At 45.4% G+C, this 23,182-nt stretch overlaps 1 protein-coding gene across 1 annotated transcript in view; it reads left to right on the top strand.

The window, feature by feature from the left end:
* The first annotated feature begins 266 nt into the window (after positions 1-266).
* AMER3 (APC membrane recruitment protein 3) overlaps positions 267-23,182 on the top strand; it is a 44,024-nt gene continuing 21,108 nt past the window's right edge. Inside the window, exons 1-2 of the mRNA XM_009934004.2 lie at positions 267-373; positions 8,387-11,443. Coding sequence (XP_009932306.2) covers positions 8,408-11,425 — 3,018 coding nt within the window. The 5' untranslated portion in view covers positions 267-373; positions 8,387-8,407 and the 3' untranslated portion in view covers positions 11,426-11,443. The remainder of the gene's footprint in view (positions 374-8,386; positions 11,444-23,182) is intronic.

Here is a 23,182-nt window from a genome sequence, read left to right on the forward strand (position 1 = left end):
TAAGCAATCATACAGAGAGGAACCAAAATGCTGGCTCAGGACTCCTGAGCTTACCTTCTGGGCTTTTATTCCTTAGCAATGGAGGCATTTCCACGGCATCGAGCAGATGGCTGAAATAAGCATCTTTCTTAAAACAAGCTACATGTGGAAACCCAGGATCCACATAAGGTATGAAAAAGCTTCGAGCAGGAGGAATGAGGGGGTGGGGATGAAGGAAGAAGGAGGAGGAAAAGACAGGGGGTGGAGAGTAACACTGGAGAGCAGCAGTGGTCCAGCCCCTCGGAATCTGAAAAGCATCACAGGACCCTCTGGATAAAGACCAGCCCCAGTGGCAAGGCTAGGAGAGAGGATTTCTGCTCAGTGATAAAACATGGTGAGTAGGATTTTTGTGATCTGCCTTTTTGTTTGCTCTGGTGCAATGGATGCTGTTTCCTTGGCTCTCACACAGTGATTCTGAGGGAGTATTATTTTGGGATGACTGCTTGTTTTTAAAGCATTGCCTTTTACTTATTCTTCCACGTACCTGACAAGTGTGTGCCTGTCTTTATATAAATGCGTGTCCTACCTCCTTTTAAAGCAATACATTACTGAAAACAGCCAAAGCTGGCAGCATTAACACTTTGCTGTCCGATACCAACAGGCTGCTGGCCAGGGCAAGTGATAAATGCCCTGTTTCCTTCTCAGGTACACAGCGGAAATTTCTGCTCAGCTGCCTTCTCCCAGCAATAGTGATGATTCTGTAGCTCCCCGTGCAGGAGTTTATGCTGCCCTTTCACACGGTGTAACTGGAACAATTCAAGCAGTCACATTTCTTTCAGCCTCAGGTATCGGGAGAAAACTGAGTGAGGGGCGCAGAGGTTTTGTCAGCGAAGGAGCCTCCTTTTGTCGTGGCCTCAGCCTCCTCCCGCCCTGCCGCACGCCCTGCGCGGGGCTGGGGGACGCCGTGGGTGCCCCACGCAGGGCTGGAGAATGCCCATGGGTGCTGCTGGTCCCCCAGGGATCCCTCCCTTTGGCACACGGCAGGACAGTATGCTGGGAGTAGGAACGTGGTTAATTTTACTATGAAAAATCCTAAGCTCCACGGAACAGTTGGCAGGGCTTAGACGAAGGTTCAGGCTTCCCTACAGCACACCGCTAATACGATTAAGCATTTAAGTACACATTTAACTACACATCCTTCTAGGATTTTGCCGGGGAGTGTAAGATTTTACTTTGTGTGCTCAGAGGAATTAAGGTTGAAGAAAAACACACCAATGTGCATTTTGCTGGTTCTTCGTGAGAAAGCCATTGCCTGACCTAAATGTATCTGCAAATAATTAGGCATCCTGGGTTACCCAAGAGAGACAAATGATTAAGGGGAGCGATAAGATAGAGCCGCTAACGATGATGAGAGGAGTGCTCCTAACACGAGGCATGATCTCAATGCAGGTTTGTGTGTCACACGGGCGTCTTTAAAAATAAACATTCTTCTGTTTCCTGAATTATAACTGTCCCTGATTACATCCTCCACCCTTTCCACCCTCTTCTTTTCTGTTTTCTAATGGAGATGAGACACTAGCAGGCTAATCAGTTTACATGAGAAGATGAGCTCTGCTTTAAAATCCTCTTTGGTTTTCACGGAAGGAACTGTTCTGTTTATTTGCTCACTAGAAACAGTGTTACAATGACTGCAGACAGGGTATCACCACGCTCTAGCAAGGAAGCATTTTATTGCTTTGTAATTAAAAATCAAATTAACAGAATGGAATAGATGCTCATGATTATTCGAAAGTATTTCCATTATTAATGTCTATCTTCTGAGATAGGGAGTTAAGGTTTTTGACTGCAAATAAACAGTCTTATTCCAAAAATAAACACCCCACACACACACTTTACTGGGAGCACCAGCTGTTCTTTGATGCATTGCTAATTGATTAGATCCTAAGCATTAAAAATTGTCCATTGACTTTAAAAGTAGCTGTGGCTTCACCACCTCATGCTTGCTTGTTTTTGCATTTGAGGACTTCCAACTGGTGCCCAGCAAAAATCCTCCTGAGGTTAACTAGGCAGAGGAAAGCAGACCCTCCCGGAGTGCTCTGTTTTTTTTCCCCCTTTCCTATTATATAATTTCTCAATAATTTTTTTTTTTTAATTTCATCTTAAAGTGCATCCATTTTAAGCATAATACTTGTCCAAATACCCACGCCAGATATACGTTTTTAGGAAACTTAATTATGTTAATTAATTTTTGTTTGGGTAACGTTTTCAAAGGTAACTGATACTCAGGATCTTCAGTCTGATTGATATGAAGCCACTTGCGGAAAAGGGATTTTGGACTCACTCCAAACTTGCATCCTAAAACATAAAAGCAGTCCAAATAGAGGGTTTTTTCCTTATTTTTAAATTAAAAAAACCAAAAGAGTATGCAACGTTTATCGACTCTTTCATTTAATAAAAGGCAAAACCTTGGAGGGAGGTGAAATTAAGACTCCAAGTGGCATGCAGAATTCTGCTTGGCCAGAGAGAGCAAAGGACCATATCCACAACCTGACAATCTTAAGAACGATCTAGATGGAAAGAAGCAGAAAGTGCACTCTTATCTCCCCCGCAAAACAACAAACATATGCTGAATTTTGTTTATTTCTATCTCCAAAAAAGACAATTATATATAAATTACACATGAAACAAACAAGTAGCAGTATCCAAGCCAGACAGCTGGTAAATTTTTTGAATAACTGAATCTTGATTATATTTTTCTCCTACTTTGGCAAAAATAATTTTGAGCCAAACTTGCCAGAGCCAGAGAGTTGATCTAAATTTCCTCTTCTTAATACTATTATTTTATCCATGCAATCTCACTGAAGCAGATACTTCTGCTTTCCCAGTAGGATGATCTTCCTGGAGTTACGTCCAAGAAGACTGCTATTTTAGCTACTGACACATTAAAGCACAACCTATTTTACTTTGCCTTGAAGATAACCTAAACAAACCTTTCCACTGTCAGAAAAGCTAGTAAGGTACAAGATAATAACCTCGACACCAGCCCAAACCCCAAAGCAAGTCCTCCCCCATTCCTCCAGAAAGGGAAAACTGCAGGCAGCTCAGCCTGGCAGAAAGCGCTGGGGGCCATGGGCAGAGGCAAGTGCGACCCCTCTCTCCTCTGACCCACATGAGAGGCAATACTCGGATAATTTGAATCCTGCCTCCTCCCATCTCCCTCCTGCTTCCCAATGAATACCCAGTCCAGCTCTACTGCACCCCTCTTCGGCCTCCTTGTCTGTTGACCTGGACTCAGGTAGAATTTGGGCCATCTGAATATGGCTCTGGTTAACCAGAACAGTTACCTAACTCCGTCTTGTTCCGGTCCTCATAACCCAGGACTGGAAGCAATTGCTCTGACTGTCCTAAACCCAAGTCTTCTCAGCCCACAGGAACATGTTCACCTTCCCATTCTAAAACTTCGGTTTACTTTTAGATGAATCACAGACACAGTAAAACCTTCTGTTTTTATGAAAAGGCTGTCAGACACCCTGCACAGATGGTACATGTTTGAGCATGAAGTATCTTATTTTATGAGCAATATTACCAAATCTATACCAAAACCTGGCTTCCATTATAGTATAAGCCCAAAATCCAGATCTAATTGCCTGCTTGGACACTTGTGAAATCCTAAAAAGTGAGCAGCTGGTATGATCAAGACAGATAAAAGTACTGTTTCCTGTAGATGGGAGGTCTCAATGCTGCTGCACCTAAGGTCATTGTAACTGACAATTAAACTGTAGCCCAGTGTAAGATTCAAGGATGTCCTCTATTTAAACATGCGTTCCATAAGTAATTTTACAGATATTAAAAAAAGAGGTCAAGTAATATTAACGAAGAAAACATCCAGAGACTGTTGAAAACAGAACAGCCTAGCCTTATTAGACTGACTGCTAGTTTCCATGGGTTTTTGTTCTTTACAGTGATTTTTAATTGCAAAATATATTTCCTTAGCAAAGGTGGAAATCAGTCCCTCATATACCCTTTGTCCCTGTGGAAGAAGAGATATGCTGCAAGTTAAATCCAAGAGGAGAATAATTAAAAAGGAGCAGAGACAGGCAACAGTGTAGCTGAGTGTATGGGTCAAGAAATCCCGGAGAAGATGCACCCTTTTTTAACTGCCTAGAATAATTTTTCAGATAATTTTGATTAGCTTTACATAACCACTGGAGGGTAACTTCCCCTTACAGCACTTTAATCTATTTCTGCCTTCACTGGTACAGCTTCTGGAGTTAGAGATATAACTTGTGTCCCTGCAGAGAGAAATAAAAGGTAGCATGGTATAGTCCATTACAACCAAAAGTGCTCAAAGTATTAATAGATACAGACAGAGAGCAGCATTGCATATTTCTGTTCTATATTTGGAAAGAAGTTCGCTGATAGTTTCTATCATACGAGGATGAAGAGGAGCTCACAGTATGGGAAGTTATAAAACAGCATCTGAGACGAGTATTTTAAAAAATCTGCAGACTCTGGTAGAGAGTCTCAAAGAGTTGATTGAGGAGATCTTCTCTTTCTTGGTGTTCATTTTTAATAATATTCTTAATGGGGAAGATTCCCGAAGCTGTGCCAGTGTTAAAAGAGGATAAGCAGGATGACACAATGAACTACATGCTAATTAGTCTGGCACAAATCCTGGGGGGAAATGAGAAGAAGAATATATGGGATTAAATAGAGATGTCAAACAATTACAATACAAAGTTGGCGACTATATGTATAGTACATTTAAAAAAAAAACAAACAAAAAAACAAACGAAACAAGACCTAACTTACTTTTTTCCTCATCAGAGGAAACTGATCAGTGAATCTAACATTATTATACTACACATATTCTCAGTACAGATCTTATTCAGGCCATGTGGGCTTTCATGCTAAAACCGTTCATCTGATCTAAAAAAAAAAAAGACAGAAGAACAAGCCTTGAAGTTTCCAGACCCAGTTATCAGACTGGTAGTCCATTGTGTTTCTTCTCAAGGAGACACAATTCAGATCAAAGATTTCTTTATTCAAAAGATTATCTAATGATGTCCTGCATTCTTAGCTTTAGTAAGTTTGATACTTGACAATAAAACAAACCAATCTCTAGAAGCCTTTTTAATGCACCCACAGAAAAATTTCCCAAATATGCAATCTCCTACAAAAATGACCCTTGATTAATACTCAGAATGGGCAGAAACAGCTGCAGGACTTCAGAGAGTCCCACATAACATTGTTATAACGCTCGCATTTGCCATGTCACAGACCTCTAAAGAGCTTCGCAGCAGCAGGACTTCCCACAGGGGCACATTACCTACTTCTACAATTGCAAAGGACTGAGATGTCAGGCACTTCATTTTTGGGATATTAGCAATTAGTCTTGCGTCAGCTGTTGCCGATCGTTTTCACAACTCTGCTGGAGTTCTGCACACTGAATTTCTTCTCAATCACACCTTGCTTTTCAGAAGAGGAGCGTAATCATGCCCCAGTGACCTATTTCTAAATATGCAAAACAAGTTCCTGCAGCATCAGTGAACTCCAGGTATCTGACAGTGTAGTAAAATGTTTACTGGCTTTCATTAAGAATGCTCTGCAATACTCACATGCAGCCCCCAATGCAAATGAATGTGCCAACATCTCAATCATACCGATAGACGCCCATCTATCACCACCCCACCATGTTTTCCATAGCATCCATACTCTCGATGTCGAATATCCACGCTTTCACAGAATCACAGAATCACAGAATAGTAGGGGTTGGAAGTGACCTCTGTGGGTCACCCAGTCCAACCCCCTGCCGAAGCAGGGTCACCCAGAGCAGGCTGCACAGGACCTTGTCCAGGCGGGGCTGGAATATCTCCAGAGAAGGAGACTCCACAGCCTCCCTGGGCAGCCTGGGCCAGGGCTCCGTCACCCTCAGAGGGAAGAAGTTCTTCCTCATGTTCAGATGGAACTTCCTGTGCCTCAGTTTGTGCCCATTGCCCCTTGTCCTGTCACTGGGCACCACTGAAAAGTGCTTGGCCCCATCCTCCTGACACCCACCCTGCAGATATTTAGAGGCATTTATTAGGTCCCCTCGCAGCCTTCTCTTCTTCAGGCTGAACAAGCCCAGCTCCCTCAGCCTCTCCTCGTAGCAGAGATGTTCCAGTCCCCTCATCATCCTCGTAGCCCTCCGCTGGACTCTCTCCAGTAGCTCCTCATCTTTCTTGAACTGGGGAGCCCAGAACTGGACACAGCACTGCAGATGGGGCCTCACCAGGGCAGTGTAGAGGGGAAGGAGAACCTCCCTCGTCCTGCTGCCCACACTCTTCTTGATGTACCCCAGGATCCCATTGGCCTTCTTGGCAGCCAGGGCACACTGCTGGCTCATGGTTAACCTGTCGTCCACCAGGACACCCAGGTCCCTCTCCACAGAGCTGCTCTCCAGCAGGTCCAGCCCATGCCTGTACTGGTGCATGGGGTTGTTCCTCCCCAGGTGCAGGACCCTGCATTTGCCTTTGTTGAACCTCATCAGGTTCCTCTCTGCCCAACTTTCCAGCCTGTCCAGGTCACGCTGAATGGCAGCACAGCCTGCCGGTGTGTCTACCACACCTCCCAGTTTGGTGTCATCAGCAAACTTGCTGAGGGTACATTCTAACTCTTCATCCAGGTCATTGATGAAGAAGTTAAACAAGACTGGGCCCAGTACTGACCCCTGAGGGACACCACTAGTTACCAGCCTCCAACTAGACTCAGCGCCACTGATGACAACCCTTTACACCGTTTGTCACTGACCTACATTAAGTGGTAAATATTGCCAATCACCTGCCAGTTTGCAGGTTCTGTGAGAATCAGGCTGTCACTGCTCCGTCTGCTGGAGCAGTGCTGCAGGCGATGGAACTCCCAGACACACAGACCCACATCTTGTGAGGTATTGGTCAGAGCGTTGCTGTTCCCAGCAAGCCCTGGAAAGCCTCTGGAGGCTACAGACAGCTGTTCAAGTTCAAGGCAGACTAAAGACTGCTTTAGGCTGTACTTTAAGGGTGCACACAGGCTAGGCTCGGTGCTGAATTTAAAATCTCCCTGGCTGTCTTTGTACTGCGTGCAGGTCTGGATCCAGGGATCTAGTCCGAGATTGTTCTCAAAGTAGGATTGGTAATTTTGGATGTCGTCAGAGCCGTTCCAGCTCTGTTTGTCAAGGAGTGCTAGAGATAGCGCTGTGTTGTTTACGTGTGTTGCAGAGCTCAATGGTTCTAAGCGATTTTAGTTACATCTAAAGAAATCAAAACAAGCCAAATCATTAACTGAAGTTTTAAGGAAAGATCCAAGGACATTCTTTCAAGAACAGCACTTTGTCCTGCCTCCCATCCAGTAAAAATCTGGTTTCTCTAACAGCTTTTAGCACGTGCTTGCTCCTTCCCTGACCTACCTCGATGCAGCTCCATTGACTTCCTCCACATTCAAGTTGATACAAGGCAGGAAAGGATCAGATGTGTCTGTAACTGCTGGAAAACTGCAAGTGTCATGGCTAAAATAATTAATGACTAATTTGATTTATTAAAACATAAACCAGATTCAATTCTAAACAGACAGAGTCCAAAATTGGCATTGATACAGGTAATAGAGTACTTTTAGAAACAGCTAATCAATGCACAATGCAGACCCAACGTGGCAATGCCTCAGCACGCTACATTGGTCTTTGTAAATCAGAAACAACACTTCTGTAATAATTAAGAGCGATTTTCAATTGGCATTTTGGACTTTTTACAATAATAGTGCAGAAAATGATACTTTATTCTCAGGAGGAAGCAAAAACAGTAATTCAGTGTCAGCATGCCTCCCAGGCTGGTACCAAGGTTTATGGATTTTCTATTCACAGGTAAGGATTATTTCAATGTAAAGTGAGCATCACGTGTCAAATGTCTGATCCATTTTCCCAGGAGATTTCCCACCTTGAGCTCTCCGTCCTCCTCAAAGGTACAGATGTCTGAACTGCTGCCTCCCTGATGCACACACTTGCATGTTAAAGTTCCTCAGGCATTGCTTTCCGTTGATGCCTCCTCTACTTTTGGAATAGGACCTCTGTCTTGTTAAAAGCCATCCTGAAGTCACAATCCTAAACCCAACCCCCCTCATTTTTAACAGACAAAATGTTCTCTCAGCCTCAGCTACCAACCCATAATGTATACTGTCTTCTGCTTGCTGGACCTTCCAGCTGTTGCCAACATACCTTCGGTTTCACTTGATCTGTTTCTCATGCAATAGCGTGACTCAGTGATGGAAATTTCTGGTGACAAACAAAACCAATTTTATAACGCTTAATAGCCATCCCTTTGGTCTCCCGTTATTTTCAAAGTTTATAGGTGCTAGCCACCAACCTCACAGTATTTTTGTTCTGCTGTTTTCTTTACAGAAACAGATGTGACGAAGCAGTATGGAGCTCAAGAGAGGAAAGACCTTCATAAAATCAAGTGTGCAACATGAGAAAGTGCCACCAGTGCCCACAGTTCCTATCAACAATGATGATATGGGGAAAGACAAAAAGGCAGCTCTGGAGGGAAACCAAAGCATAGCTGAAGTCCAGCTGGCATGTCTGGCCACGCACAAGAACTACAGATTTTCTACCAGAGCAGCAAGGAATGGAGCTGGGGACCACAGCCTGGAAAAATCATCTGGGTCCTCCTACAAACTTGTAAGGAAGAGTAAAACCCATGACTGCGTTACTGAGGCAGACAGAACAGAGCAGTGCAGCCCTGGCAGGAGGGCTTGTGAGGAAGGTTTTTCTGGAAAGGGTAAGGGCCGACTTGTCAACAGCATCAGCTTTTCAGGGATGTCCAGCTCCAGCAGTAAGAGAGAGTGTGTGGTCAGCCCCAGCCAGTCTGCGTGCAGCAGTCAGATGATTGATTACAGGAACTTTGTGCCACAGATGCCTTTTGTACCAGCTGTCGCAAAAACCATTCCCAGGAAGAGGATTTCCCTCAAGAGATCGAAGAAAGGGCTCAGAGATATATTTCATATCAAAAAAAATAAACCAGACAGCCTCACGTTCCTGGTTGAGAAGGACAAGGGTCTGTCCTCTCCTGGATGCAAGACTGAGTTGTCTGGGCGTCTTGCAAAGCATCTTTTCAAAAGCGGGGAAACATTTGCAGCCGATTGCTTGTCACAAGACTGCTCAGACAGTGAACTGCAGTCTGACTCCTCCTACGACTGCTGCAACGCCCTGTGTGAAGATGTCGCCTCGCTGAAGAGCTTTGACTCCCTCACTGGCTGTGGGGAAATCTTTGCTGATGAGAGCTCTGCTCACCTGGAGCTGGAGAACAGCAAAGAAGTTCTGCTGAGACGAAGCAAGCACAAAGACAGCCCCGCCATGGGCTCTTTCCAAGGGGGTGTGGAGCAGCTGGCCTCTCCTGGCCAGAATGAGACCGTTGAATTTGCAAAGTTTTGGGACAACATCAACAAATCGGTAAGGCTACATCAGAGCGCTCTGTTTGAGAAGAAGTTACTGACGATACCCGCTCCTGACGGGGAAAGGGCTAGAAGCCAGGCTGCTGCATCTGTGACAGACCCTGAGGTGTCACCTGATAAAGATGGTGACGATTCCAAAGAGAGCTCCACAGAAACAGGAACGCCGAAAAGTGACAACCAGGAGTCCACATCCACAAGCGATGAAGGCTACTATGATTCATTCTCTCCTGGACAAGAGGATGAAATGAAGGAAACTCAGACCCCTGGGGTCCCAGGTAGATTTCCAAGAGACAGCTACAGCGGAGATGCCCTTTACGAGCTCTTCTATGACCCAAATGAAGTCAAAATAAACACAGTCCTAGACGATGACTTGTGCACATCTGAAAGCATTTCAGAACAGGCCATTGAAATCCCTTTGTCCATTTACAGCTTTCATGTTGGAGCTGAGGAGAACATGGCTTCCCAACCAGCTCTAGACATTATCAGCCAGGGTTTTTTCCACAGCACATGGAAAGGCAAAGAATGCTTGCTAAAGCTCTGCGATACCGAGCTTTCACTGACCATGGGGATAATAAACTGGCTGCGAAAACACTCGGGGCTTGTTTCCTCCCCTGACCCTCTTCAAAGTCCTCAGTCACAGCCAGAAAAGTCTAATGATTCATCGATCCTGCCCAGCCCCAGTCCAGAACAGAAAGTGAGCACAGAAGCTCAGCAGGAGAAACCAAGCAAGGAAGAATCTAATACATGTAACCTATATTTGTCTGTGGAGGAAAGCAAACATGCAAGCCAGGCCTCTTCAGTAAATGCTGCTGGAAGAGACCACAGCCTGGAGTCTTGCCCTAATGCATCTAACCTGGGTTTGCAAGGAAGGGAAAGCAGTCACCACAAGGATCCACCTACAGTGCCTGGGACGGTGGAAACCACCAGAGCATCAAGTTATGCACCACAATCACAGGCTAATGGAGACAACCTGCAGACGTCTTCAACTGAGAATGAGAAGGTGACAATTTCAGAAGGATGCGAGACATCTGGAGATAAAAACCCACTGCCAGAAAAGCTGAACAGAGAGAATGGCTCCCAGAGCTCCAAAAACCCTTCGTTAGATGATAATCATGAAGTAGAATCATGTTATTCCTACAAGACTGCTGCAACCTCGCTCCTGGATCCCCTTGAGAAGGAGGACAGAATTAAACCACTGCACCACTCTCTCTCCGTCTCCTGTGACAAACCAGTGCAGCCTCTTACTCTGAGACGCTTCCAGAGCTACATTAGCCCCACACCGACGGAGAGCAGCACTAACATAGCGCAGCTCTTGGAGCGCTGTGTAACACAAGTGGCATCTTTAAAAATCAGCTATGAAACCAACCACGGGGAAGACAAATGCATTGGGAATGAAATGAACAATATAATTCATAAGATGTCGCAGTACAAAAACAAGTTATTGTTGCAAAATGAATGTAACTGCATTGCCCAAAATCCAGGATACTCCAGTATTCCTAGCACAAACCAATACAACTATGAAACAAGTTTCCAGCCCAGCAGTCTGTATCATCTGAAGCAAAATGGGGAGCAAATTTGCTCTGAAGATCAGAAAAGTAGAGCAAAAATCCTAGATGACGTCACTAGAAGCAAAATAAATTTTGAGTATGCCCAGCTAAACAACCAAGCGCTCTCCTATTTAAAAGACTTTACACTCGATCTCAGTCTAAGTGACTCTGCCCCTGCTACAGCTCTTAGCAGACCAACATTTTTACCTCTCTTTAACTCTGTCTGCTCAGACATACCTGCTGCTTTTCCACAAGCTTCACGCAGCAGCCCGCTCTCTCTCGCAGACTCGCTGCAGCCCGAGGAGGCCAGGCAGTGCTGCCCGGGGCGGTGGGCTCACACAGCGAGCCCCTGCCCGGGCCCGGCTGGACGGAGCGCTCTGTCCCCACACCCAGAGGCAGCAAGCCCAGACACAGCCATGACGGGGAGGAACCACCAGTAACACACCTGCGCTGGGAAGGTGAGTGCTTATGGGAAGTCTGAGATCAAATGTGAGACAAGTAACATCCGTTCCCTTTGCACAGGGAGACCCACGTGGCAGCACAGTCTGATATTTGCTCAAGGGTCCTCAGTTTTCTGCTGTCGTTGTTCTTAGCCTTCACTTTAGCGTGGTAGGTAAGAGTAGTCAGAATTTAATTTACACGATTCCCCAAAGCAAGGACTACGTATAGCAGGTATCACATTCACTGAGTCTTACAAGTGCCCTGCAAAGGTTGCAGCCCCATCTTCCACCCAGGTGCAGCAGTTTTCACACCAGTTGAAGCAGGGAAAATTTTGCCTTTTCCCACTCCAGGATCTGCTGTGTTTGGAACAACACTGTGGGTATGGCTGCCTGGCCACAGGCTGCAGGCAGCATTCAGCTCAGATTCCTCACCACCAGGTCGTGAAATCCTCTTGCTACATAATGACAGCATAAAAATCATGCTCTGCTTCCCCTCTGTTGTAGTAACTGGATATTAGGGCTGTCTACTGGAGTCCTGACGCGTGAGCTGCTACACAGGGGGTCACACAAGACAGCCAGAGATCTGCACCGTTAAGTCCCAGGGCAGACAGACATACCCTGTCCTGCAGTCGTGTACACACGGAGAGCCCTGAAGCCCAGGGTAAAGCCCGTAACACTGCGCTGCTGCTGCGACGCGCACCAGAAGGATGCTCTTCCTTCTTGCAAGCCTGAAGCCTCCCTCCAGCAGGCACCAGCAGCCCCAGCCACACCGTGCTGTGGCAGAGCAGGGGCTGAAGCCGAAGCACGCTCCACATGCAAGGCTGACCGGCCTCAAGGGAGCAATTACAGGGTCTGTGCCACACCTCAGGCTTTTGAAAATCCTTGAGCCACATTTACATAGTATAGGGAGAGGAATCTGTCCTAAAAATATAAAACCTCTATAAATTCTCTGTCATGTGCCCGGGTAAATCTGACAGATTGGCTGGACTCTGCCCAGCCCTGGCATGCGGAGAAGGAGCTGTTGGAGGCTGTGGAGGATGGAGAGGAGCCCGCAGCAAGGGCCAGGACAGAGAATTGTTGAACGGAGGGACCCAGGGAACACACCACTTCTCTGGCTCTTGCTGCTTACAGCAGTGTGACTGCTTTCTGGTCATCTCTAAAGGCTTCCCAAGCAGCACAAACTGAAAAGGACTGTATTTCTCTCTGCATGAGGCAAAAACATCCTTACCTTTTCGAATCTTCGGAGATTCAGGCACAGGCTTTGCTATTTACATCTTCGTGTAAGTGCCCTTCCCCACTAACAAGTCTCCCAATGCAGGGAGGGATATTTTTCAGGGGTCTGCATGAAGCTGAGGGCCAAAGACTGTCAGGCCTGAATACCCTTTACTAACACATTATCCAGTTGTAACCCGTTCAACAGTGAACTGGTTCTTCCTCTAGTGAAAACAGCGTTTCTTTTTTTTCCATTTTTCTTGCAAACAAGGCTAACTAGCAAGCTGCATTCTTGTGTCATAAGATTTTTGGACAGAACTTGCCATACAAGCACACACCATATTTCTTAGAACTACTTGCCTCCCCATTAGATTATTTCTGAAATCAAAAATTCAATACAAGCAAGGAAAGGCTTGTGATCACAGCTAGTATATCTAAGAAACCAGTGGTAGGCACAGCTTTTTAGGGTTAGAACAGTAGACCAATGTCTGCATTGGCCTGATATTTTTAGTTTATTGTGAATATTAATCCGCAAGGCACTGCTAAGAATATCGCTGCCTTCGCAGGCTGGAGGCGCACAGAGGGATTCTAATTTTGAGGAGTCACTCGTTTTCTGGTGGAAAGGGAGAAGGGAGTCCTAGCTGCCGTGACCGTCAGAAGCAGTAACAGACTCTGTCTTTACACTGCACGAGACGTATCTCAAGTAGACGTTACTGGACTGGAGGCACTTCCTCCTGCTTGCATCAAACAGCAGCTGCTGAATGCCACCACGTGTCAGCACCGACACCTGCAGCGTCAGGAACGTGACCCGGTTCACATGACACCACCTGAGTCCCACAGAGAAGAGAATTCAAGTTTTTTCTGAAAGGGATTTTCTGATTTTTGAAAGAGGTTTCTCTAACAGTAAAATGAGTGTAATTTTAAAATATAGATGGGATTTGCATATTCATAAAGTGACCTTGAGGAAGGGTCTGATTTCAAGGACTCATTTCACTACAGGCTTGCAGTTCATTACCAATTTCTTACGGAAAAAGAATTTAGAAAATAATTAAAATGGCATTTAACATGGTTAAAGAAATGGCTGTGGTGCCAGATATAAACACTGCCATGTGACTGAGTTTTCCCACCCAGTATCTTCTTCCCTGCCCACATTAACAGACAGCCTACAGGTTTGCCAAAAATTTTGGGTTTTTTTGAGGGTGACTCAGGATCTTTGCCTTAATCACAGGGGTGGTAGTGTAAGAGAGGCAACACGCAAACATGGTGCCACCTCCGAATCCATGGAGACAGACATCACCGAGAAACGCTCCTACGCTGGATGTGACTCTGCAAACCCCCAGAGCTTATATATACGTGAAGAATCATAGAATCATAGAATCATAGAATGGTTTGGGTTGGAAGGGACCTGAAAGATCATCTGGTTCCAACCCCCCTGCCATCAGCAGGGACATCTTCCACCAGCCCAGGGTGTTCAGAGCTCCATCCAACCTGGCCTTGGACACTGCCAGGGAGGGGGCAGCCACAGCTCCTCTGGGCAACCTGGGCCAGGGCCTCCCCACCCTCATGGGGAAGAATTTCTTCCTCATATCTCATCTAAATCTGCCCTCTTTTAGCTTAGAGCCATTCCCCCTTGTCCTGTCACTGTACCCCCTTGTGCAAAGCCCCTCTCCACCCTTCCTGTTGGCCCCTTCAGGCACTGGCAGCTGCTCTAAGGTCACCCCGGAGCCTTCTCTTCTCCAGGCTGAGCAGCCCCAGCTCCCTCAGCCTGTCCTCGTAGGAGAGGTGCTCCAGCCCTCGGATCATCTTCGTGGCCCTCCTCTGGACCTGCTCCAACACATCGATGTCCTTCTTATGTTGTGGGCTCCAGAGCTGGACGCAGGACTCCAGGTGGGGTCTCACGAGAGCAGAGTAAAGGGGCAGAATCCCCTCCCTCGACCTGCTGGCCAATGCTCCAAGTTTCACTCCCAGGCCTGACGTGGAGGAGCTGGGAAGGAGAAGGTCAAATTTCTTGCCATGTATCATGGGGCAGAGGAAAAGCAGATATCAAAAGCCATTAAAATCTCCAGGTTTTGTCACCCCATCTCCACATGTCCCGGTATGCACAGTAACAAATGAGACCACCCTCTCTGCTCCAACCAGTGTGCAGGGTTCCTCTGAGCTGTGCCCGCTCTCCGGGCCTTCTCTACCCTGCTGAACACAGACGCACAACTATGATGAAGAATGGTACAAGAAGTGCCAATCCCAGTTCCTCTTCCATTTCTCCCTTCCCTGGCATTTTTAGAGAGAAATTTTCAAATGCTCTTATCTGAGCTCACCAGGAATTTGCACCCTGATGGTAAAGGAACCCCAGTGGCAAGTGGCATCCCCACATGGGGGTACAGAAGGCTGATGCAGAAGGTGGGAATCACCAGTAGCAAGTGCAATGAAAGGCATAATTTTCATTCTTCAATATTGAAAGGCAAGGACTTAGGAAGTGAATGCAGTCCATACCCCGAACACAGGGAGGAGGTCCTAGATTTGTATATTCATGAGCACAGAAACCAAGCTGCAAATGTTTGTGCTTTTTGACCAGATGTTTTCCAGCAGGAAACTCTTCATCCTCAACAAGGGAACACTGGCCTAGGGCAGTGAGTTGGGATGTCTTTTCCTGACCGTTAAAATCTCTGGAGCTGACCAAACAGGCAGACAACACTGCCTGCCATAGCAGCTGGACACAGGCGGGACAAAGCACTCTCTGCAAACAACAGCATTTTAGAGCACTGCGCCATTTCTACCACTTGACGTGGTTTGGACTGTGTCTTCCATTAACTGGTAGACGTGGCAGAGCACCAAAACCCACGTGTGCTCCCAACAATACATGCTCACCTCATTCAGATGCTGAACCGCCACATCATGCAGCAATTAAAGCTTTTGGTTGTGTTTCAGTGATAGCACTAAAAGGAGCCCATAGCAATAAGCTTGCCCTCAGGTCAGGAAAAAATAGATAACTGTCAGTCAAAGAGGGATGGCCATAAGGGATAGGGCAGCTGTAGATAAAAGAAGACAGTATGGCATATGTGATTGCTGTTGTCAAGGAACTGAGATTCAGAAGCAGATAAAATAGAGCCTAGACACTGCAAAGTGACAGAGGAATGTGTATCTGATCCTCACCAACTGAAGGGCTACTCTCAGTCTAGGCAATCTCTGTAATGCTTTTTATTCCCCCTTGGTTCAGCTTTATTCCCTCTGTCTTAAATAAGGTCGCATTTCTCCCAGACAGGCATTTCTCTCTGCCAGGCGTAGGAAAGGTAGACTGCAATATCTGGGTTTGATCAAAAGGCAAAGCAGAGCCTCATCTACACATAGGCAATTGTTGGATAAACTAAGGTATTATTTCCCAAAATGGCCAGAGATGCCTTAATAGGTGAAAAAAAAAAGGCAGAATCCGTCTATACACAGCAGGGAAAGGGTATGGTAACACATTCAAAGCCTGAGGTAAGAAATCCATATACTTCCATGCTCCCTCCATGGCCTAGCAGAGAGGTCCTCTCTCAAGTCTCCCATGATGACATGTAAAAAACAATAAAATGCAGAGACAGCCAGCACATTTTCTGCACTGGAAATGCCTCTGGCTCTGAAACATACACCTTTATAATGTGAGTTGCCCAGATCATCTTGCACGGAACCAGATATCGAGATCTCATCTGACAGGCCACCAGCCACACGCGCACACCCTCCTGTTCAGACCAATGCACCGCAAAGTACAGATGCGTTGTTGGTCACGTACGGTACCACGGGAGCAAACAGCACGGAGACAGAGGTGACAGGCCACTGCCTCTGCTAATACATTTGAATGTTAGTCACCATGCGCCCAGATACTTGGGCTAAATGCTAAATTAAACAATTTTCTCCTTCATTAAACGCTGTTGCCTCTGGACTTGGCTCTGTCTCGCTGTACTGTCTTCGTGGGACTTTGTCATCAAAACCAGAATTCTGTCCGGAGGAAGCAATGTTCTTGCCCGTTTATTTGCTAGAGAAGGGTTTTTCAACACAGTTATCAGCACAGATGATCTCTTCAATGGCAGATGCACTATAATGTTGTTAAATGTGTTTCATTTTAAAACTGAGAAAATTGATTTGCTGCTCTACCCGCTATTGCAGTAGGATGGTTTCCATGGATACAGTCTTATAGGCACTCTATTTTTCCCCCGTTGACAACAGTACAGAAAGCTAAATTCTCATCTTCATTGCACCAGCACAAATTTGAAGCCAGGGGAACAATTCCCAGATTTAACCCTGAGAGCAGAAGTTGGCTCCCAGTCTCCTTCAGCCTTGAATTTGAGATTTTCAGGGGGATGGCGACAGAGAGAAAAAAGAAAAGGAAAACTGTTTCTGTGGACAGCAGCGCAGGCTGAGGGACAGAGCATATGATTGTGTGAGAAATGGGGAGAAGTCAGGGCAGAATGCAAACAAATTAACGGCTTATTCAGAGGCTTAGTGTCTTGCCTGACACTTAACTGCAAAAATACAAGTCAGGTTTTGGCTACAGAAGTTCGGCTCTAGAAGACCTTATAATTATCTGCATGGGAGTGGGCCAAATATCACCCCATTTGTTGAAACGAAGGGATGAATCCGTTGTTTCCATTTTGAAGAAAATCTGCTTCACTTCATTTTAGCTGTGATGGTCAGGAAGTCTTAATGGTGGGAAGAAGGGGGAAGGGAGAGACTAGTATCCAGTCTCAGAGCAGGCTTCTTCATTCAAACAGGAGAGAATCTCACCCCATCTGGAGTACAGTCATGGAGACACTGAATGCAGAGCAGATCCTCAGCTCGAGAACGCTCTGTCCAAATCTGATGGCATTTATGCTCACTAGCCAGCAAGTAGAAAATGAGTAGCAGCACAGCCTGGTAGCCTCAGCTTTTTGGACCTCAAGTGTGAAGTCTCTAGTTCTGTTCCCTCCATCAGAACATGCAGAGAGGGGCAGAATCAGAGCCCTCCAAACGACACCGCATCCTACCCCTGCCAATGGGCTGCAGGAGGTGCTTGGAAAAGGAATGTCAGAAACAGGGCAAATGGAGAGTTTTAAAGCCTGAAATCACCAACCTCCCATAGCATGGCAACCAGCACTCTCTGAGCTAGACAGTGGCTCCTCCGGGATGTCTGGGTTTAGCGCTTTTGCAAATTCACTTCAGCATATGAACTTCAAAGCCTTCTAATTTGTGCTATGATCCTTTAGTTTGTGTATTGTATGTCTTTCAGGCACCTCTTAAAATCTGATGTCTATTGTGCTGTACGTATCAATTTTGCTTTGTAAAACTTCCAAGATACTCCTTTTGATATTCCTCCTTTTCTGGCATCTATTTGTCCCCAGAACAGGCCCTGTCCCTTTTGTGGCCTGGCAACACTTGGGAGATTACAGACACTGTTGTGATCGCATACTCAGGGCAGAGGCCATGCTTCAGTGTGTAAGTCTGGGGTCTCTGTGTAAACAAAGACTGATAGTCCAGGCAGACAGAAAGCACAGAAATCCTTACCACCCGTAGATTTTCTGCATTTTTTTGAAAATAAAAACCAACAAACCCCAAGCCAAAACATTTTAAATCTGGCTAAAGTAAGAGCAAAAAATTGGACCATCACACTGAGAGGCACGAAGCAGTGTTGTCACGAGCCAGCGCTCATGAACAGCAGCACCAGGAGCCTGCACTCTTTTAAGTAAATGTCCACAACGAACACAGCTCTCCATCAGGTCTTACAGAAGGCTGTTCTGCTTTAAGCAAACTGTCCTTGTCGGCTCTCCAAGAAAGGCTAGACTGCATACATCTGGTGTGGCGAGTTTCTTACACCATCCAAAACGTGGGGACTGCATCTCATTTACAACATTTGAAAGTGAGAAAGATGCTCGCAGTTCTTGGGCAGCAATACAGCTCAGGGTAGAGAGAAGCAAAAAAGTACTGTATGTTAGATATTTCCTGTGGAGTAAGGCATTAAATCTAAGCCTCCCTCTACATGCACTGTGGCAGCCCTATTCAGGTAAAACTTAAAAAGGTCTTGTGGCACCTAATAATAGTGGCAGCCAGCGATTACAACTGCACAAATGGTACCACGATATTGCAGCCAGCAATTTCTCTCTTCCCACAATCATCTGTCCTCTCCTTTGAGGTGATTCTATCATCCAAGGGGAAACTGTCAGTGTGCACGTCAAGATGTGGCGAAGATTACTGGAGAGCCAAGAAAAAGGAAGGTCCTCTTTGTCCTTATTTCTGACAGAACAATTCTCATTTCACAACAGAGAACAAGGTGGAAAAATACAGATCGTATTGTCCCATCTCATCTTTACTAGACTTCTTTAACAGTGGTATTTTCCTTTCCAAATCTACCTCTGTTTCCCTTATGACAACTTTCCCTTTAACTTGCCCCAAACAGGCTCAACTCTTTCCTCTCACATGCTGTACATTCCTTCTGCTCCCTCTTGGCGACGGAACCTACTCCAAAAGCTCTTTCCCTTTCCCCCAGGCCTGCCAAGCTGACACCTTCTCGCATCTCATTTCCCCTCACAGACAATTCTCCTCACCCTGAAGCGCCTGGAAACCCCTCTCCAGGCAGGCACCCTCCTCCCCAGACTCGTAAGATCCCTGCATCCCCATCTCACTGAGTCTGAGGCAGTGGGCAACAGCTGGGACAGGAATTTCACACAAAGGAAGCAAAGCCATAATTTTGAACTGGCCCTTTGCTATCACAGGCTTCTCTCCTCCTCCCTGTTTCATTCTGTGAAGGAAATGTGCTGACTCTACAGAATCCCAACCTGCAGCTCATTGTGATTATGCACAAAACGAAAATGGAGTGCTCAGCACACTATGAGAATAGACAGGCTTGCACAGCACCCAGAGTGCCGTGCCCGCAAAAGCCAGCCAAGCTCTGTTTAACTCCAACAGCAGCCACGGAACTGAGCCTTGGGTTCTGTGCTTTGCTCACATTAACAGAGGTGCAGAGGGTGACTGAAGGGCGCAGAGATGGGAGAATCACAACCTAAGATTAGGCAGGATTAAGGATTCCCCCTCCCCTTCCCCAAACTCCTTTGTTATGTTTTTCCATCTCACAGCCAACAGAGAGGAAAAAAAATCAAGCCGAGATGGCTTCTGGGCTGTGATACACCACCAGGGAGATGTTTGCAGAGAATCAATAGCAAAACAAATTCCATCTGACTTTCGTAAGGAGGGAGAGGGAGCCTTATTTGCATCAGGAGACACTAGACAAAACACTGCATCAGAAATTTTCACAGCTCCAGCTTTTCAAGAGAGATTGTGCCCTCTGGTTTCAGCTGCACTTTTAGGAAATACTCGATTGGGTGATAGCCTTAATTAACCCTGGTGCAGTTGCATTTCTGAAATAAGGGAAGGTTGTATTTTAGACAGACATCAAATGGGGCTTATCAGCGGCAGGAAAAACATTGAGGAAAAGGAGCAGCCCTCCCATCTGCATACTTTAAATAGAGGATGCTGCAATTTGTGGCTCTTGGAGAATATAAGCTCATCCTCCCTTCCTTACCCACTCTGTCTTCCCTTGGACATAGAGGCAAGTTGGGTTTTGCTGTGAAAGAAGCACTAAGTAGACTGTTGCTATAGCAACCAACACCCTGAAACCTGTTCATAATTAAGATGGTGGTCTAATCAGCTACAAAATCCATCTTGCCAAAACCTCAAGTTTACAGCTTCCCGAGTAACAACTGAATGTTTTTGCAGCGAGTCTATCTGATCAGGGCAAGGCTGGTTACGTTCGTTTGCAAGAGTGATTAGCTATTTGGAAGTAGTTTGCTACTGAGATAGCAAAAAGATGCCAGGAAACAGCAGGGTTGCAATTCAAGGCTTTTTTTGCTCGATTTCTCAAAGCTTCAATCAATAACAAGACAGTGCTTGAATCATCTAAACTCTCAAAAGCACTCCTCAGCTATAATCCATGAAATTTTGGAACACCTAATGAATCATACTTAGCGATTTAAAAATGTCATTAGCTTTTTTCCACAATTCAAAAGGTATTTTACTTAAAAATCATGTACTAAAACCAATAAATAATTTTTCTGTTAGAGAAAGGTACATTAGTTTTCCTTTCACTGTTTATTAAAGCAGATGACAGCTAGACTGTATGATTGAGTGCAATCCTTGAAACACAAATTAAGAATGGATGAGGTTTATTTAAAAATGACATTTGTTGCTGATTGAGGACTGTATGATGTGAATGACAGAAACATGAAGGCTTTATGTTATGAGATTTTAGAGATAAACATATGTACAGGCACTTTAAAGGAAGAATTCTCTCTGTTGCTCCCTCGACCTCTGAACCTTACACATTTTATATTTTTAAAGATAAAGATAGCGTACTCACCAGCATATATAAAAATTGTAATGCCCTTGATGCACAGTGGTTCAAACAAAGAGCCATCAAACTATACAAACATAAAATGCGGGGGCAGCTTATTGTTTCCCAAGTAAGACTAGTCTCTGTTGCAGCATATTTCAAACCTACTTAATCAAGGGGCCATTTAGTCTTTGAAATGTTGAAAAAAAATACAAAGATGAAGCAGGCTTTTAAAAGAAGTCCAGAGACCAGGCAACTTCATTTCACTGAATAAAATTTAGTCTCAATATTCATTGTTCATACTTTACTTCCATTTTCCTACTTTTTGTTTGTTTTCTTGGAAAAATTATTGGTTTTCTCTATATTTTCTCAATTGTTTTACTTGCCATGTTCTAATGTATTATGGACCAGTAGTAACCCCAGCACCCCAAACTGCAAACTGCTGCTCTGCAGTGCACTTCCGAGGCCTCCAGCGACTCTAGATTTCATGATCAGAAAAGGAAGGTTCCACCTTTCCAGCCACCTTCCAATAAAAGCTGCTTCTTTCTGGCTTGGTTCTACCCCTTACCAGTCACCGTCGCCTACTGCAACACTGCTCCCATTCTGCTGTTCCTCTCTATGCCATAATTGTGTTTTAGGGAAGCTGTATTTTTGCAAGGCTAAATCCTGGTGTTCATTTTCAGCCTAACAACCAGTAAACACCACTAGGAAATTTGATTGATTTAAACTGATAGGATACTGCTCTTAATACCTGTGGGATTTCCTCAGAAATCAGTTTCACTAATCCCTGCCATGTGTATGCTCATGAGAGCCATGAGCTGAGTTCTGTCTCCCCAGATCAGCAGGGCAGGATTCTTCCCTGAGCTGAAACGTGACCTGTGTCAGGAGGTATGCTATCTTCCCTTATTTGCTAAAGAAGAAGTGAAAAAGTCTATAATTGTAGTAATTATTCTTGGCCTAATCCTGAGTCGCAGAGTGACCTTAGCTGTATTTTGGCTTCTCTACTGATAGATGATTGAACTTCAAAGTTGCCCACACTGTCAGGCAGTGCTGGCAAAAAAAAAAAAAAAGGACATTAACACTCCACTTCTTTATCTAATATTATACCTTACAGTCTACCAAAAGGAATGGAAAATGAGGCAATTCAAATTAATATACATACATCAACTGGCTGGGTATAGACTGTAATTATGATTTTTCATCTAGCAAACAGAAAAATCTTGATGCTGAAAGTCAACAGTGAATTTTACCCTAGCTATGTACTTCAAGCTTTAGAGATAAATTCTTGCAAGGTACCACCAGTCTCCCGTGGGAATGCATTCTAAACCTACGCACTTTACTACCGCCACCCAGAAAAGGCCTGGGGATAAGGGCGGGAGGCAACCACAAGAGAACAGCTGGGTCACTCTTCGCCTGTACTGAGAACCAAGCAAGCCAGCAATGAGCAGTCAGCAGAGGGAGGAACACAGTCCCCCGCAAGCCAGCACCGCTTGGCGTGGGCAGGATGAACATCGTATACCAGCTGGCCCTTTTGGCGATTCAGGAAGCCACTGATACGACTCCAGAACGGAAGCAGCGGCCAGACCCCCTGCACTGAGCTACAGTTACTGTAGCTGAGCTGACACTGAGGAAGGAAGTTAAAGGAATGTTGCAACCTGTATAATCTTAAAAAAGGTGATGAAAATTTGAATGAAATACTGGTATCTGGGAAACCCACAAGTAAAACATTGGCAACAACCTAAGCAGCACAATTTAGCTGTCCTACAGGCACTTCTTTTGTGATGCTTCTCAAGACGACATACCTCCTTCCTGCATATGCCCAGGATACACAGGCAGTGTGCAAGGCAGGTGGTCCTCCCCAGTCAACACAACATCTGTTTCTATGTTCCTCTGAGGCATAGGTTTCTTCAGGTGCTGTCAGCTCTCCATTACTTGGGCTTTTTAGTGGGCTGGGAAGACCTGGATAGGGGAAAAGACATAGATAACATGGGCTGTTGGGAGGGCACTGCAGTGGGAGCAAAAGATTTTTGCATGGAACAGCTTCCACCTGGCCTAGCTTGCTATAGCAGCTAAGAAACCCAGACAAACCTCCATTCTGGGAGAGCACGGCATCACACACAGCACGTTCCCACACACTTACATGGTGAGGCACCTTAGCTAGCCCTGTGTGCACAGCCTGCTTAATCCACAATCTGAGTAACTGCCCACGGATC

The sequence above is a fragment of the Opisthocomus hoazin genome, chromosome 4 (assembly GCF_030867145.1).
Source record: "Opisthocomus hoazin isolate bOpiHoa1 chromosome 4, bOpiHoa1.hap1, whole genome shotgun sequence".
Classification (NCBI taxonomy): Eukaryota; Metazoa; Chordata; class Aves; order Opisthocomiformes; family Opisthocomidae; genus Opisthocomus; species Opisthocomus hoazin.